Source organism: Neopelma chrysocephalum, unplaced genomic scaffold, assembly GCF_003984885.1.
Source record: "Neopelma chrysocephalum unplaced genomic scaffold, ASM398488v2 Primary Assembly neopelma1_24, whole genome shotgun sequence".
Lineage (NCBI taxonomy): Eukaryota > Metazoa > Chordata > Aves > Passeriformes > Pipridae > Neopelma > Neopelma chrysocephalum.
In genome coordinates, this window is record NW_020897693.1 from 51,201,326 (window position 1) to 51,215,665 (window position 14,340).

At 38.9% G+C, this 14,340-nt stretch overlaps 1 protein-coding gene across 1 annotated transcript in view; it reads left to right on the forward strand.

The window, feature by feature from the left end:
• The window catches only part of KCNH5 (potassium voltage-gated channel subfamily H member 5), a 153,108-nt gene that overhangs the window by 47,132 nt on the left and 91,636 nt on the right, over positions 1–14,340 (forward strand). The window contains exon 7 of the mRNA XM_027674189.1: positions 11,555–11,984. Within this exon, the coding sequence (XP_027529990.1) occupies positions 11,555–11,984 (430 nt within the window). The remainder of the gene's footprint in view (positions 1–11,554; positions 11,985–14,340) is intronic.

The following is a 14,340-nucleotide window of genomic DNA, read 5'->3' on the forward strand; positions in this document are numbered from 1 at the left end:
GACTGAGGAATCCAGCCAATTTTCAAAGTATGAACCAGAATGCAGTGTGTGTGCCCAGAATCTCTGAAACTAGGCTGATTTTTATTTATTTTTAAGTAAAAGAGTTCTCTGAAACTTCATATTTAATCCAAAAATGTCTGTCTGTGTCTTTTTTACTTAAAAAAAAAAAAAAGACACAAAATTGTTGAGTAATGGGTTTTGGTAATAGTGTTTGGATCCAAAGATTTTAGTCCCATGTCAGTCTGGGCTGCTAAAAGCCATTTTTTCCATATAAGTCACAATTACCAGAATCACATTGTGCTGAAATTGCCAGCAAATGAGTTTACAGCATGCCTGTGGATGCTGACCAGATATGGTCAAACCATGCTACAACTCCCTTTGGGACCAAATACATCAATTTGCATCCCGGGAAACCAGCATGTTGTGCAGGTGTTTGGCTCTTGTCCTCACATGGAGCCATGCGATTGGGAGCGTTCCTGGAACTGGAAGGACCTCAGATACCCACACTCAGGTACAGACACACTGATACAGTGCTGCTGAGCACTGCTTTTGAGCTTCTGTAAATAAGTATATTAAGTAAATATTCCCCACATTAGGTGGATGGACAAACTTTTGGCCAAATGGAAAATGCTTTCACAAATAAGGTATTAAATTCAGCCGAAAAAGCCTCTTTTACTATATGGAAGAATATAATTTTGTTTTGTGTTTTTGTTTTTGTTTTCCCCCTGAATTTGTACTGAGATTTATGAGTTTCTGAGTTTGTCATGAAACAAAACCTAGAAGCTTGTTCTCACCTCTGCCGGAAATGTGGTTGTAAAATGACATGTCACATGCTGTGAAGAATGGAACAAGAAGTCAGGGTGGTACATACAGATAACCAAACAGATGGTTTTCAAATGAGTTGTATAAAAGATCATCCTTTCTGCAAAAATTAGTTTTTGTGAGCCAACGGCTGGAAGAGAAAGTTACAGAAATTTAAATGACCTAAAACCAAAGTTCTCTGTCTAATGTTTAATGATTTAAGACTACATGACCCAGTGACCTTTAAAATTCAGTGATCTTTGCAGGACATATTATGGCATAGGGTTCTTGTAGTTGTAATTTTCTTTTAATTATTATTATCGATCTATTTCAGCAGTGGCAGAAACTTCCTTGTATCACTGCAATTAATAGCAACTAAAATAGCAATGTCTGTAAATTGAAAGCAAGTAAAAGCTGATATAGCTACTGTAGCCATATTCACATCTTCAGTGCTTTACTGCAAACATTCCCTTTTCAGGACGTATTTGAAGGAGGGTTTAAGGGCCCCAGACTGAGTGGCATATGCAAGGTGAAGATAAATTGATGTGTTTCAATGATGTGGCTTTGGCTCTGAAATACAGTCCCTGGCTTGCTACCTTTTTTAAATCTAGGTGGCTGACATGGACAAAATAATTCCCAGAACTAAATCTGCAACCAAGTGTTAAACTATGTTGAAAACTCCTAGCAATGTAACAGCAGAGGCACTGAGCCTGGGACCTGGCATTTTCCTCTTTTTTATGCAGTCAGAAGACAATTAAATATGAAGAATACTGTCGTTCTGTTGTAGACTGCAAGAAGCCACAATATAACAATACAGTGGCATGGCTATGGTATCCAAATATAAGTGTATCCACTGTAGGCATAAATTATGTAGATGGTCAACCATATTCACTCCTGTCACTTACTCTCCCCTATTACCCCTTACTTGCAGAATTGCACCACTTCTCTTTATTTTTTACTCAAGCTAAGGTTTTATTAAAGTTCTGCCACTATTTAATTAATTCATCAGCTGTTAAATTTATTTTTTTTTATTAATTATCCAGCTATTTTAGTGCTACACAAGGCCTGGGATAATTCTGCAGGTTCCCCTGTGGAGACATGAGAATGCCTTCATGATGTGAAGGGCAACTTCTGAAAGGGAGAACCTGAGCTGGAGTCGACGTAGGGGGTGGTGGGAGTGCAGGCAGGGTTGTCCCACGAGATGGGTGTGACCTGGTAACCTGGTGGCCTCATGCTGCGTCACTCTCATGTGGATTGTGGCAAACTGAACTGCAATTATATGTCCCAGCGGTCTTTTTTTTCCCTTTTTCTTTTTTCTTTTTTATTGTGATATATATGTTACTGGGAAGCAGATGTTGGGTACAAGCCATCTAAGTTAAATCTTTAGTCAGAGCTGTATTGACTGGTAGAGTCCAATAGGGCAAATTGTGTGTGGAGTACTTCCAAGGGAAGCTTTGAGTCCTGTGTGATCTCTTTGCTCACAGAGGAGAGGAAGGCTTACAAAGGAGAGGAGGTAAAGGAAGTAATCTGGTCAGATACTCACTGAAATAATGCTGATGGGAGCAGCACAAATCCACGTTACCAACTGCTAAATGCAGCCATCAGTGGGAGGAAGAGAGTCACAGGCTTAGGGACAGGCAATTGCAAAATGGAGCCAAGGTGCAGCCTTGGAGAAACCAACTGCATGGCTAATCTCAGAATTAGCAAAGTTTTACTAGAGAGGTAGCCTTGTAACTTGATGTGTTTATTTCGTTCAACTCGGTGTTACATCTGTCCCTTGATGTCAGGGATATGTGTAGCTCCAGAAGTACTCTCAGAGACTTTGTAGCTCAGGTTACTGTCTCCAGGTATTTCTTCTCTTTTTAGTCCTGCATTGGTATAGGAAACGTTTAGGTTGTTGCTGGCATTAAATGATCAGCTAAGTTCAGTATCCTGCTCAGAAGCTGTCCCAATTGATGAGTACACCCTTTCCTCTCCCTCCCATTTCACCTTCCCTAAGAGAATGAAAATTATCAGATTTTATTATATCATCTTTTCTTCCCTGGTTGGGCACACTCGTGCACTAACAAATAGTGCAAGATGCCACATCCCTCTTAACTTGAAACTAGAATAAATATTTTGAAATCACCCTTCCTTTTATAACCTCAGTTTTACTGTTTGAAATGCATTGCATTGTGTAGTTGTGCCATAAACAGTTCACTAGAAGTTTATTTATAATGTTACAGCTTATTGACATTTGTGTTAGAGAAAAAAAAAGGAAACCTCCTGAGTCCTCATGGGAAAAAAAAAGATAAATCTCAAGCAATAAATTTAGAGGTACTTTCAGAGAATGCACGAAAAAACCTACTTGTTTTCATTTTTGATGTAAGGACTTAATTTTGTGCTCACTGCAGTCACTACTCCCATTGCTTCCAGTGGTGCAGGGTCAAGTATTAAATGGGTTCTTCTTATATCTGGACCCAGGATCTAGAGAACTTGTGCAGAAGAAGCAAAGCCCTTTACTTCTGTGTGTTTTTACATAAACCCTACATAAATCCTAAATTCTGTTCTTAAAGTGGTGATAAATCAGAAATATTGCTTTTTTATTTTGCTTGTTCCCACATTTTGATTTGTAACTATGCAACTTTATTATATTAATTGTTTACCAGAAAAAAAAAGGTTTCTGATACATATTGAAAGATTTATTTTAACATTAACTCCAGTAAAACAGCATTAAGGAGCTAACCAGGGATTTTAGAGCTAAGCTCTATTTAAATAGCTAAGCTCAAAAATTTCTTTTGGGAATGATTTGCTGGTTACATTTCAAACAGCTGATGCATCCTCCTGCATACTCCTGCACTGCACAGAACAGGAATTTCTGGTTATGTCCCTGCAGGCTCCCCTGCTTATGTTGGCAAGGCTCACCGTCTCAGTCATTCCCAAAATCTGTAGGCACTTTGTTTTCTTTTACATTGTGTGCCATCATGTAACAACTGTTTGGTGAAAATTGCCCAAGGTTTACAGAAATCCTGCCTTTTTCACTGCTTCAATACCAAATGCTGAGCTGTAGCTTGACTATACAGAATCAGCTGAATGATTTGTTTGTGTTATTTTTTTTTTTTGTGTGTGTGTGTGTAATTACCTCTGCTGAGAGAAAGGTAGTGAAAATTTTGCCCATTCGTCTTTAAATAAAGTATTTCAAAATGCACTATACGTGGGATTCATCTGATGAAACACAGGGACAGGCATAGTCTACCAGGAGATACAGGAACATTTGGGGCATGGCTCCTTGTGTTCTAGGATGCATCTCCAAAGAAGGTCTGAGGAGTCACCCTGCCCTAAAACGTCCGTTTCTCACCCTTGACTGTAATGACACTAGTGTGACTAGCTCAGATGCAGACCCCTCCACAGTTTGGTTTAGGCTGAGGTGAGATGCATCCTCCCCTTGAGACTGTATTTGCCTCACTTGATTTTTTCAAAGGATAAAAACAAAAGTAGAAAAAAATAACAGGTGTAAAACTCACAGGGTCCTTTTGAGTCACTGAGTCATCAACCTTAGTGAGCAGGTTCATTGTATCACCCATCCCATAAATTGTTCAAAATCTGCCTTTCCTCATGTTGTCTAACAAATCTCTTTTAATTTGCAGGTTGTACATTTGTCCCTGTGCCAACATCCTTGGTTAGCTATTTCTTCTCCCTCCCTCATGTTTATCTCCTCAATGTGCTTAGAAAGAATGGTCATTGCCCCTCCCCTGCATGAACACGCCTATTTTCCTTTCCTTAATCTAAGCAAACTGGTCTTGTCGAGACACCACATTTATGAAATTTTATGAACATTTTCTTGCCCATTCCAGCTGCCTCTCTCTGCAGGAAGTTAAGTTCAAATACATCTCTTTAGGGCAGAGCTGTAGATATTACTCCAGGTGGAGAATTCATCTTCACTTTGTAATTGGGGTTTGGCTTTTCTTCTTGATGGTGGAAACACTCAAGTGATCTGTCCTGGAGCTGGATTAACCTCTTCTGTGAGTGCAGCTCACTGATTGCTCTGAGTCACTGTGGGATTAACCCATATACCCAAATATTTCTTTTTCTCAGTAATCTTCGGTTAAAGATCTCTGTAGAATTTTTTGTTAATTTGCCCTGTAATGGGTGCCTTGAGACTCTATGTTGTTAGGCTTTATCACACTTTCCTTTACTCCCACATGGTTATTCTTTGTACTGAGAGTGTGTTCCAAAGGTCATCAGCAGATTTTGTGACCATGTACTATTTCTGTTTATTTCACCAAGGAACTGGCAAAATCACTGAGAATCGCCACTTGTAACCCCTGCTAGACTTGCTTTTTATGGTTTTCATTTGGCCATCCTTTCCACAAGTTCCTCAGTCATCTTAGAATTCCAGTTATGCTCCCTGTTTTCTCTGTGTTTCCTAATATTTCCTTATGTTACTGAAATACTGCATTTCTCTTAGTTAGAAAAGGGGCTGTGTTATCAGAGAAAGCTGTCCGGAAAACTTGGATACATCCCAGCTAGCCTAAGCTTAGCAAACCTATTGCTGCACTGATTGCATTTTGATTTATCTCAAGGTTTCTAATTACTCTTTCCCTTAAAATTTATTCAGGTAATGTATCCGTTTATTTCCTTCTTGATGCATTAGCTTTTCTAGCAAACATCAACATCATCTTTGGAAACTAATGCATAGGATTAATTTAATTTTTTAGTGCAAGCCTGGATTATTTTTACTTCACTGCAGCTTGATCACTTTTGTTCTTTTTTTTTTTCAATTTTGAATGTGAAGAATCTTTGGGTATTTTTTTTAATGTTCTTTACAATGAGAAGTTCAACCTGACATGTGGCAATTCACACTTTATCCTTATTCCTTTTAGTTTCTAAGGTGTAGTTTTCTGTTGATCAATTTTTTATTTCTCGTATATTGTCGGTTCTCTGCTTCTGTTTTCTTCCTCTGAGTGATTCTTTACAGATTTATAACTGATGCCCAGGTTTACAAGTTTTTCCCCTTCTTTGAGATACATTCTCTGGATCTTTTGTACCTTTTGGTGTAAGGACATTCCAGGTGTCCTCTGCTGCCAGGTGTCTGACTCTTCTACCTCTTGCAGTCCACTTATCTTCACTTATTACTGTCTAAAGTTCAGACTTTTATAATTTATCAACTCTCACCCTTTTGAGAGCAAGAACCCCAGTTCAGTTTACTTCATGATTGTTCATTTTTTTTAATGAATGGATTCAATTCCTCCTTCAAGCCAATGGAGACTTCTGCAAAATGCAGTTAGAACTAAAGGTAGTGTAGCATCACTGTATGTGAAGTAATTGGCTACTGAATGAAGAAATAAGCGTGCTATTGCATCTGCAGAAAATCTCAGCCTACTGTTATTAAATAGCATTTATTCTCCACACTCATCTCGAGAAAGAGAAGTCTCACATTGTGAGGGAGTGCTCTGTAATACCTGTCTCTGTCATAACATAATACAGGTTTGGTTGCTGCCCAGATCTGGACTCTCCCACTTTCTAAGGATGGGTTTAATTTCTCCTCAGAGAAGCTGTGTAAGCGATAGCCTTCAGCTTGTTTGTATTCAGTGGGAGGGGAGAGAGAGACAGCTCCCTGAGGTGATTCATCCCATCCCCAGCTGTCTGAGATGGATTGGGTGAATCACTCCTCTGACATGCCCCACTCTTCACTCACCAGGGGAGGAAATCTGGGCTATTCACAGAGACAGGATGGTTTGCCATCGGGTTGCAGCATTATGTGATATGAATCCCCCCCAGGAGGGTGATTGGAGCTCGTTTGTGGTGTGGCCATGGCATGTGCAGGTGTGCTCGGGCTTGGCTTACACAGAGCCATTTTGCTCTTGCTGAGCCTGGGCTGCAAACCCCTCAGAGGATTTGATCCCTTTAATGGCTAGTTTTGCTGGATGCAGGTTGCTGTCATTGCTTGTGCCCCGCACCTCTAAGCATATTAGCTTAAATTCAGCTTAAGGTCTGTACATGCTGCAAGCAGCCTTTGACTGCAGTGGCGGCACACCTCACATTTCATAGAAAGGTTCCAAGCTCTGGTCCTTTGCCACTCCATAAATTCTTTAAAACCACAATGTGCTGAACATCAAAACATAGTGAAAAGTTTTTCTTTTTTATTTTCTCTGACCTTTTCTGAGACAGTGTTTTCTGTTAAATGATGCACTACCTATCCCCATTTTCAAAGCTCAGAGGATTTCAGTTTTAGAACACATTTAAAATGCATATTTCATTTTTTTTTGTTGTTGCTGATGCATATGTACCCACAACTAACAACAAATAAATAAAAAATCATGGAGTGAAATCTAATTGAAAAAGTGCCTAGAGTTAAAAACACATTGTTCCCTAGTAGAATGAAAAAGTTATGCATGATTTACCATTTCAGCTTACTGGGATTTAATTTTGAGGTTTAAGCAGATTTTTGTATATTTAGATGGTTGAAACTAATGGCTGGTTTTGTTTTTATTTGCCTTTTAAAAAACATTTATACAATAATTTCCTACTGCAGAAAAGACTTATTAGATTAGCAATTAACCAGCTGATGAAATCTTTTTCAGATCTTACGAACACATAGCTCTGCTATTCTGCTGCTCCTTTAGTGTGGAACAGACTCCAGCCTCTCTTCCCTGGTTTAGGAGACATCTCTGGGAGAATCATTCTGGACTCGAATGATTTCCTGCCCTTGTTAACCTTCATTTTCCTTTGGTGACAATGTTCCCTTCACCTTCTTGCATGTCGGGCTCTTGACCCCTGTATAACACGACTTTGACCACTTCATCCTTCCTATTGCCTGGCTTATCAGGGATTCATTAAGTGCAGGAGAACTTTGCTCCCTGTTTTTGCTGGAGGTGCAGAGGTCTGTTCCCACGGTGTTCATTGCAATTGTAGGAAACATCTTTCTCGGTCTTGTGGTCAGAAAAGTTTAGCTGGATGTAGATACAGAGTTTAGACACTTCTTTAATCCCGGAAGACTGAAGTTTGACAATATGGTAACATCAAGGGTATGAAATGGCAAGATTCAGGTAATTTTAAAGGAAGGAGTGGTCCTTCTGTGTGTCAGACTGACTGCTGTCATCAGTTGTGCCTCCACTATCAAACTGAATTTCATTTCTTATTGTATCAAGAGAATTTGAGAACACAGACTCTGCAAGGTGCTTGCGTCAAGAAACTTGGGCTTTGTTTTATCATGAATGTCTAATTTAATTCCAAAGTTTGAACATCCATTCCTCAAAAGTATCTTTCTGGATAAATTTGACATTGTTTACATCCTTTGTATGGCTTCAACTGTCTCCTAATGGAAATGGTCGTACGAAAATGCCTGGTTCAGAGCTACTTCTTGTGTCCTCTCCTGATCCAAAGGCCCTAGAAGTCTCTGGGAAGGTCTCCCGTTACTGACATTTGTAATACTTAAATCAATGATAAGTGTCAGACAGGAATTTGGTTCCAAACTTGACACATGAAATGCAATTTTGAAGTTGGTGGTTTTTCAGTTGGAAGATTTCTGTAGCTGAGATGACTGATGATGAGCAGGCTGAATGTCCTCATCTGATTAGGACATGATAAAATACATTAGTCAAAACCTCAAGGGGCTGGATTGGATGGTTCATAACATAACGAGATATTCTCAGTTAGAGAACACAGATGTTACAGACAGTTGGCTCAGTTGACTAAATACAGTTATAGAGTCACAAATGTTCCTCCCAGAAGGTTTGGATCTTCAGTATCAAAAATGTGTGTTATTTACACGATGCTAGAACCAAACAGGATTACATGCTCCACTCAAAATTCCTAATCACCTTTCTGTTCCTTGAGTGCTGAGGTTCCTTCTGTTAGAGCAGGTGCTCGTCCTGTAGTAGAAGGGTTTCCACAGTATTCATCACGGAGCACAAAAACAGTTAAAAGAAAAATGCAATTAAAGGCAGCTGGCAATCAGTTGAGTTTAGAAAACTGAATTTCTTAATAGCTCAAACTTAATTCAAAGCAGTTAGTCTTTCAGGTAATTTCCACCAAGGAGATTGTTGCTGAATCTCAGGCAGAGCTTTTCATGTTAACCACTGTGCATTTATCGTCAGCAATTTTTTAAGTATGAAGGTATGAACTTGATCCAACCCAGTCCTCAGTGCAATATATCACATGCTCATTTAGTGTGTGCTTGATTGCTCTCTCCTAGGTAGTGCTTTATGGAAGAGGCTTTTAAAGTTTCCAATACTGTCTTTATATTTTGCAAGATTGGACATGGAATGTGAATGCTCAATAGATATATCTCTGATTTCTTGGTCTTAAAGTAAGGAATCAGACTGAACTGGCTTTAAAATTTATAGTGAAACTTACTTAAAGGTATTACTCTTTGGAAATAATAAATTACAATTTCAGCTAGAAGGAAATATTTCTCTTTGTTTTGTACATAAGAGATGCAATTGTTTTCTGTGTGTATGAAAAAAAAAAAGACAGCACAAACTCTCTCCCAGACTTTGAAATAAATGCTGTTCAAATTAGTTGTTCAAATGTTAAGCTGTCCTTGTAAGTGAGAGAGAAAAGATGTAGTGTCACACTGTAAACTGTCCTGTTCAAGAGTTGACTCTCTCTTTGGGTTTGTGCAGTAGAAAATGCAGTGTAAGCTGTGTCACTGGGAGGAACTTGAACTACTGGGTGCAAAAATGGGGACTCCCAAGTTTGAATTCCAGGTCTTTAACTCCTTCCCTAGCCTTAGTCTTGGTAAGGAACAGTGAATCTTTAAGTAAAATGGAAATAGTGGAAGTAATGCATCTCTGCTTGACCAATGCAACAGGATTTGGTCCTACAAAAAACCACCCTGCTGTTTCCTCCCTCTGGTTTCACAGCAAGTTATAAAATCAGGGTTAATTCACTGAACCACGCTGCAGGATAATTTAATGAAGTACACTATTAAACTACCCTATAGTTTTCTTTTTTTTTTAAATTTAGATGTTGTTTCTGTGGGGTGGGACCTTCATTCAGTAGTCCATTGTCCCCAGTCCATTGGGGACATGAATGTTGTAAGGGACTTCCCAGTTTATTGGAGCAGTTGGCTGCTTAGAGTGCCTCACAGTCATATATCCTAAAGCAAATAAGTAGATATACATTTAGATGGAAATAAGAATAATAAACTACATCTCTGTCTTGTGTAAATGCAAAATACAGAAATCAAAATGGGAAAATTCCACTTCCCTCTGTGGCATTAGTCATCGTGAGAGCTTGGATGCAAATATAGAGCTTCAATTTATTAAGGATTTGGGGATCTGAAACACATTCCAACAGGATTTGAAAAGCATACAAGAACTGTGCCAAACAGATTACATCTAGAAATATCAGATGTGTGTTACCCTTCAAATGTTAGTTGGGAAAAGGGAAAGAAGGTGCAAAAGAAGAAGAAAGAGAGGTGCAAAAGAGATGAATGTTTTTCTGGTATGGAAAACTCCAGAAACTCCAGTCTTTTACTGTTTGATAATATAATTAGCTAGTGTTTTGACTAGACTGATTTGATAATGATGCATAGAAAAGGGCAATTTAATCTTGGCACAGTAACTAGGAATGTTTGCCTCATTGCTTTCTATGTCTTAATTTCTACTTTAAATTAAATGTCTTCAGCTTCTGAATGTTTTATATTAGAAACCTTCCTTTACAAACCTTCTATTTTGAGCCACTAATTAATTTAATGCACAAGTTAGATATATCATGGGATTGCAATAGATCAGGAACATATTTTTGTTCTCTTCCTGCATCTCAAAACTCTGTTAAGATACAGCACAAACCATTTGTGCATTGAGGAGGACATGCACATTTTTTATTCCCACTCAGATGTTTCTATTAACTTTTTGATGGTCCTTGTGCTCTTATTCCCTAAATATTTGTACTTCCATTTATTTGTACTTCATGTATCTTGTGTGAAAAAAAATCAAACCACTGCACAAACACTTGCTTTAGAAAAATATGTCTGTTGATTGGAGAGAAATTAACCCTTTATGCAAAGGCATGTGCCTTGTGGTCAGTCTTACCCTCACTCAGAAGGGTGATGTGACCAGAGTTGTTAATTCTGTGTTCAATCAGTGAGCCTTCTTATAACTAACAAAATAGGCACACTTATGTTACCTGGGGTGAAGGTTATTAAGGAGTGGAGACTGTTGGACTAGAGTAAGCCACTCAGCTCCTGTTTGGTGGAGGAGAGTGACAATAGGCAGATTTCTCTGAGTTACCCACTTTCTGATGTTTCTTTTGAGCATCTGTTAACGTTGAGGGTTGTTGAAGTAGGTGGACCACCGTTTTGACCAGAATAATAATCCTCTGCTTGGATTTAATAGAATACTCTTCTCTCAGAAACTTTGAGAAGACTCCACTTGGATGGTGTAGTTCCATCTGTGACTGCTCTTCCACCTCATTTGATCTCCTTGAGGTCAAAGCAGAGTCTCCCGTTTACTTCAAACTGTGAAGTATTGAATCACTCCTTTTAGTAATAAACTTGCCATTTCCCACTTTGGATTCTACAGAACTCTTGCTTTGAAAGATTGAGCTTGAACAAAGTAATTTATCCACCTAATGAGTGCCAAACTTGACTCAGCCTGATGAGGACAAAAGCACTGGAGGGGGAGAAGGGTTTGATCTTGTGTTCTGTTGTCTGAGGCTGGAAAAACTATATAGAAAGATTTAAAGCAGATGCAGGAATTGCTGTACAGTCTTCTGGGCTAACCAGCAGGATATATCAGATCAAATAACGATTTTTATTCTTTTCTAGGGAATCAGTAGCCTCTTCAGTTCCTTAAAAGTGGTGCGTCTTCTACGGCTTGGTCGAGTTGCCAGGAAGTTGGACCATTATCTGGAATATGGTGCTGCTGTGCTGGTGCTGTTGGTGTGTGTGTTTGGGCTGGTGGCCCACTGGCTAGCCTGCATATGGTACAGCATCGGGGACTACGAGGTTATAGATGAACTCACCAACACAATCAAAACAGACAGTTGGCTCTACCAGTTGGCCCTGAGCATTGGGACACCATATCGATACAACACCACTGGCTCGGGGCAGTGGGAAGGAGGACCCAGCAAAGACTCCTTGTACATATCCTCTCTCTACTTTACCATGACAAGCCTTACAACGATAGGATTTGGAAACATAGCACCGACCACTGATGGAGAGAAGATTTTTTCCGTGGCCATGATGATGGTTGGCTGTAAGTAGAACCCAATTTTACTGCATTTAACCCAAGGGGAGTTCTATGGCTGGCATGAGGGTTCCAAAACACACTTGCTGTAAGCTTTCTTGACATCCTAAAAAATCTGAAGGCCCTGTAAATAATCACAAAATGAACTCGGAATTACGGAAAGCAGGAATTGAAATTGTGTAGTTGCTGTAGCTTTTAAGTTGTTTGCAAAAGTAAGTGTTCTGGATACATAAGTGTGCCACAGACAAGTTTATATTGAATTCAGGGCCTCAACTTTTCGCTTTAAAGATGGCTTTTATCACATTTGAAAGGTCTTGGCTAGAATTTGGTTCAAAGTACAAAGTGTATTCAAATTCAGTTAGTCTGACTGAGTTTTGCTTATAAACTTGCACAAGGTTGGAAACATTTCATGTGGTTTTATCCAATTCTTGAAATATTTAGTGATTCCATAAAGTGATTGTATACTTTACTGTAATGGTTTGAGTTACAAGTCTGAATTTTGTCTTCTGAATGTGGTGACCTTTGTCACCAGCAAATCTAGAAGTGAAGGAAATGATGAGACACTATATTGCACCTTTTCTTTGCTTCCTACTGTTTCACAGCTCCACTGAAATACTCTAAAATCAATAGTGGTAAGGCACATTTCTCATTTCATGTGCTGCCAAGGTTAGACCACTGAGCATCTCTACAGGTTAATAGAAATCTTCCAAATATAGTGAAGACAACTTAAAATGTTAATACCATTTGGGAGAATTATTTTTCTGTTAAATAATTCTCGGTATTTCTCTGTTGCTTTCTATTTTCTGAGCTCCATACAAACACTAAGCAATTATGTAACGAGAGAGCAAACAAAACCTTTTGATAATAAGATCTGCATAATCTCTCTGATAATTATCTCAGCTAACACTTTGAGCTCATCTCAGAGAAATACTGAACTATAAAAAGGAAGCTTTCTTGCTACAGTCTTTCTAGGTCTTTAGAAGATTAAAGCCATTTGTTTGGAGATTTTGAAGTGCTTTTTAAAGAGAGGTTGCGGTTTTAGGACTCTTCTTGCTGTGTGGTGCAATGAAATTTCTGCTAAACATCATCTCTACATGATGGGTTGGTGTGTTCCAAAACACTTCCAAGTTCACAAAAAGCAAATCCCCAAAGCAGAGCATCAACCAGCTGTTGCAGATAGGTCATCAAAACCCTCTAGGTGCTGTTGTGCCATTTGTTGAAACTGCTTTGTGGTATTTACAGAATCTGGAGACTTGGAGAATAAAGTGGGTATAGAGGATTTTATATATATTGTAATATTTATGTCCCTTGGGGTTTTTTTGGTGGGGACTTCTGTTGTCCTGCAGAGGAAGGTCCCACAGAAGGAACTCAGTGGTAAATGACTTAGGGTGGGGTGAGAGCCATAAAAACATAATGAATGCTGCTACTACTATTTATAATGATAACAACAACAACAAAATACATACATGACCTCAGTAAATGAAAATGAAGTGGCGATTGTAACCTGCTTTGTATTTGTTCTAGGTGGATTGTGTTCTTACTTTTTCATCTTTGAAACATGTTAAAGATAGGGAATACACACTGCAGTATCAAAGCTGGCTTTTACAACAGCCTATGTATGTGCCACTGGCAGATCTTAAAAGTTGTCATAAGTGCTACATACAGAATTATTAAGTGCCCATGTCAAATTTGTAAGTGGTAACTGTGAGCTTAATAGGTGGAAAACCTTGGGTAGGTTTATAGGCTTTTAGACGAAGTAAAAAGTAGAATCTAAAATTTAAGAAGCATGGCAAAAGGATAGTTGAGTTGCTTATTGCGTAAAAATAATGCCATCAAATGTGATGTGTCTTCTCTTGTGAGTCAGATGAAGAGCATTGTGGACTGCAAGAATAGTACAGACTCTTTAGTTTATTTACCAGTGTGAAAATGCTCGATTATCATCAAATGGTTGAATCTTTTGCAATGACATCAATGCAGATTTGAAGATTCGCAATTCATGCACATTAGTGTGATGACTGCCCCTGAAATCCAGATGATAATCTAGAGCAGTTCCTTGACTGGTTAGAAAATACACCAACTTCCAGACAGGCAGTGGTCATGGGCTTTATACTTGCAATATTCCTGCAAAGAGATCAGATCTGCAGGATTTTATAGACATGCTTTGCAGGGCCAGCTGCTGCAAGCCTGACACTCTGAACTCCAAAATGAAAGAGGAAGGCACAGCAAACAATCAGTCGAAAAGGCAATTTCTCAGGCAATCAAAGTGGCCAGTGAGCCTGGGAGAAGGATTTGGCCCCATGAAAAGGTGTAACTAAGAACTCAAAATTATTTGAGTAGTTTTCAAACCAAGATGTTTTAGTTTCTC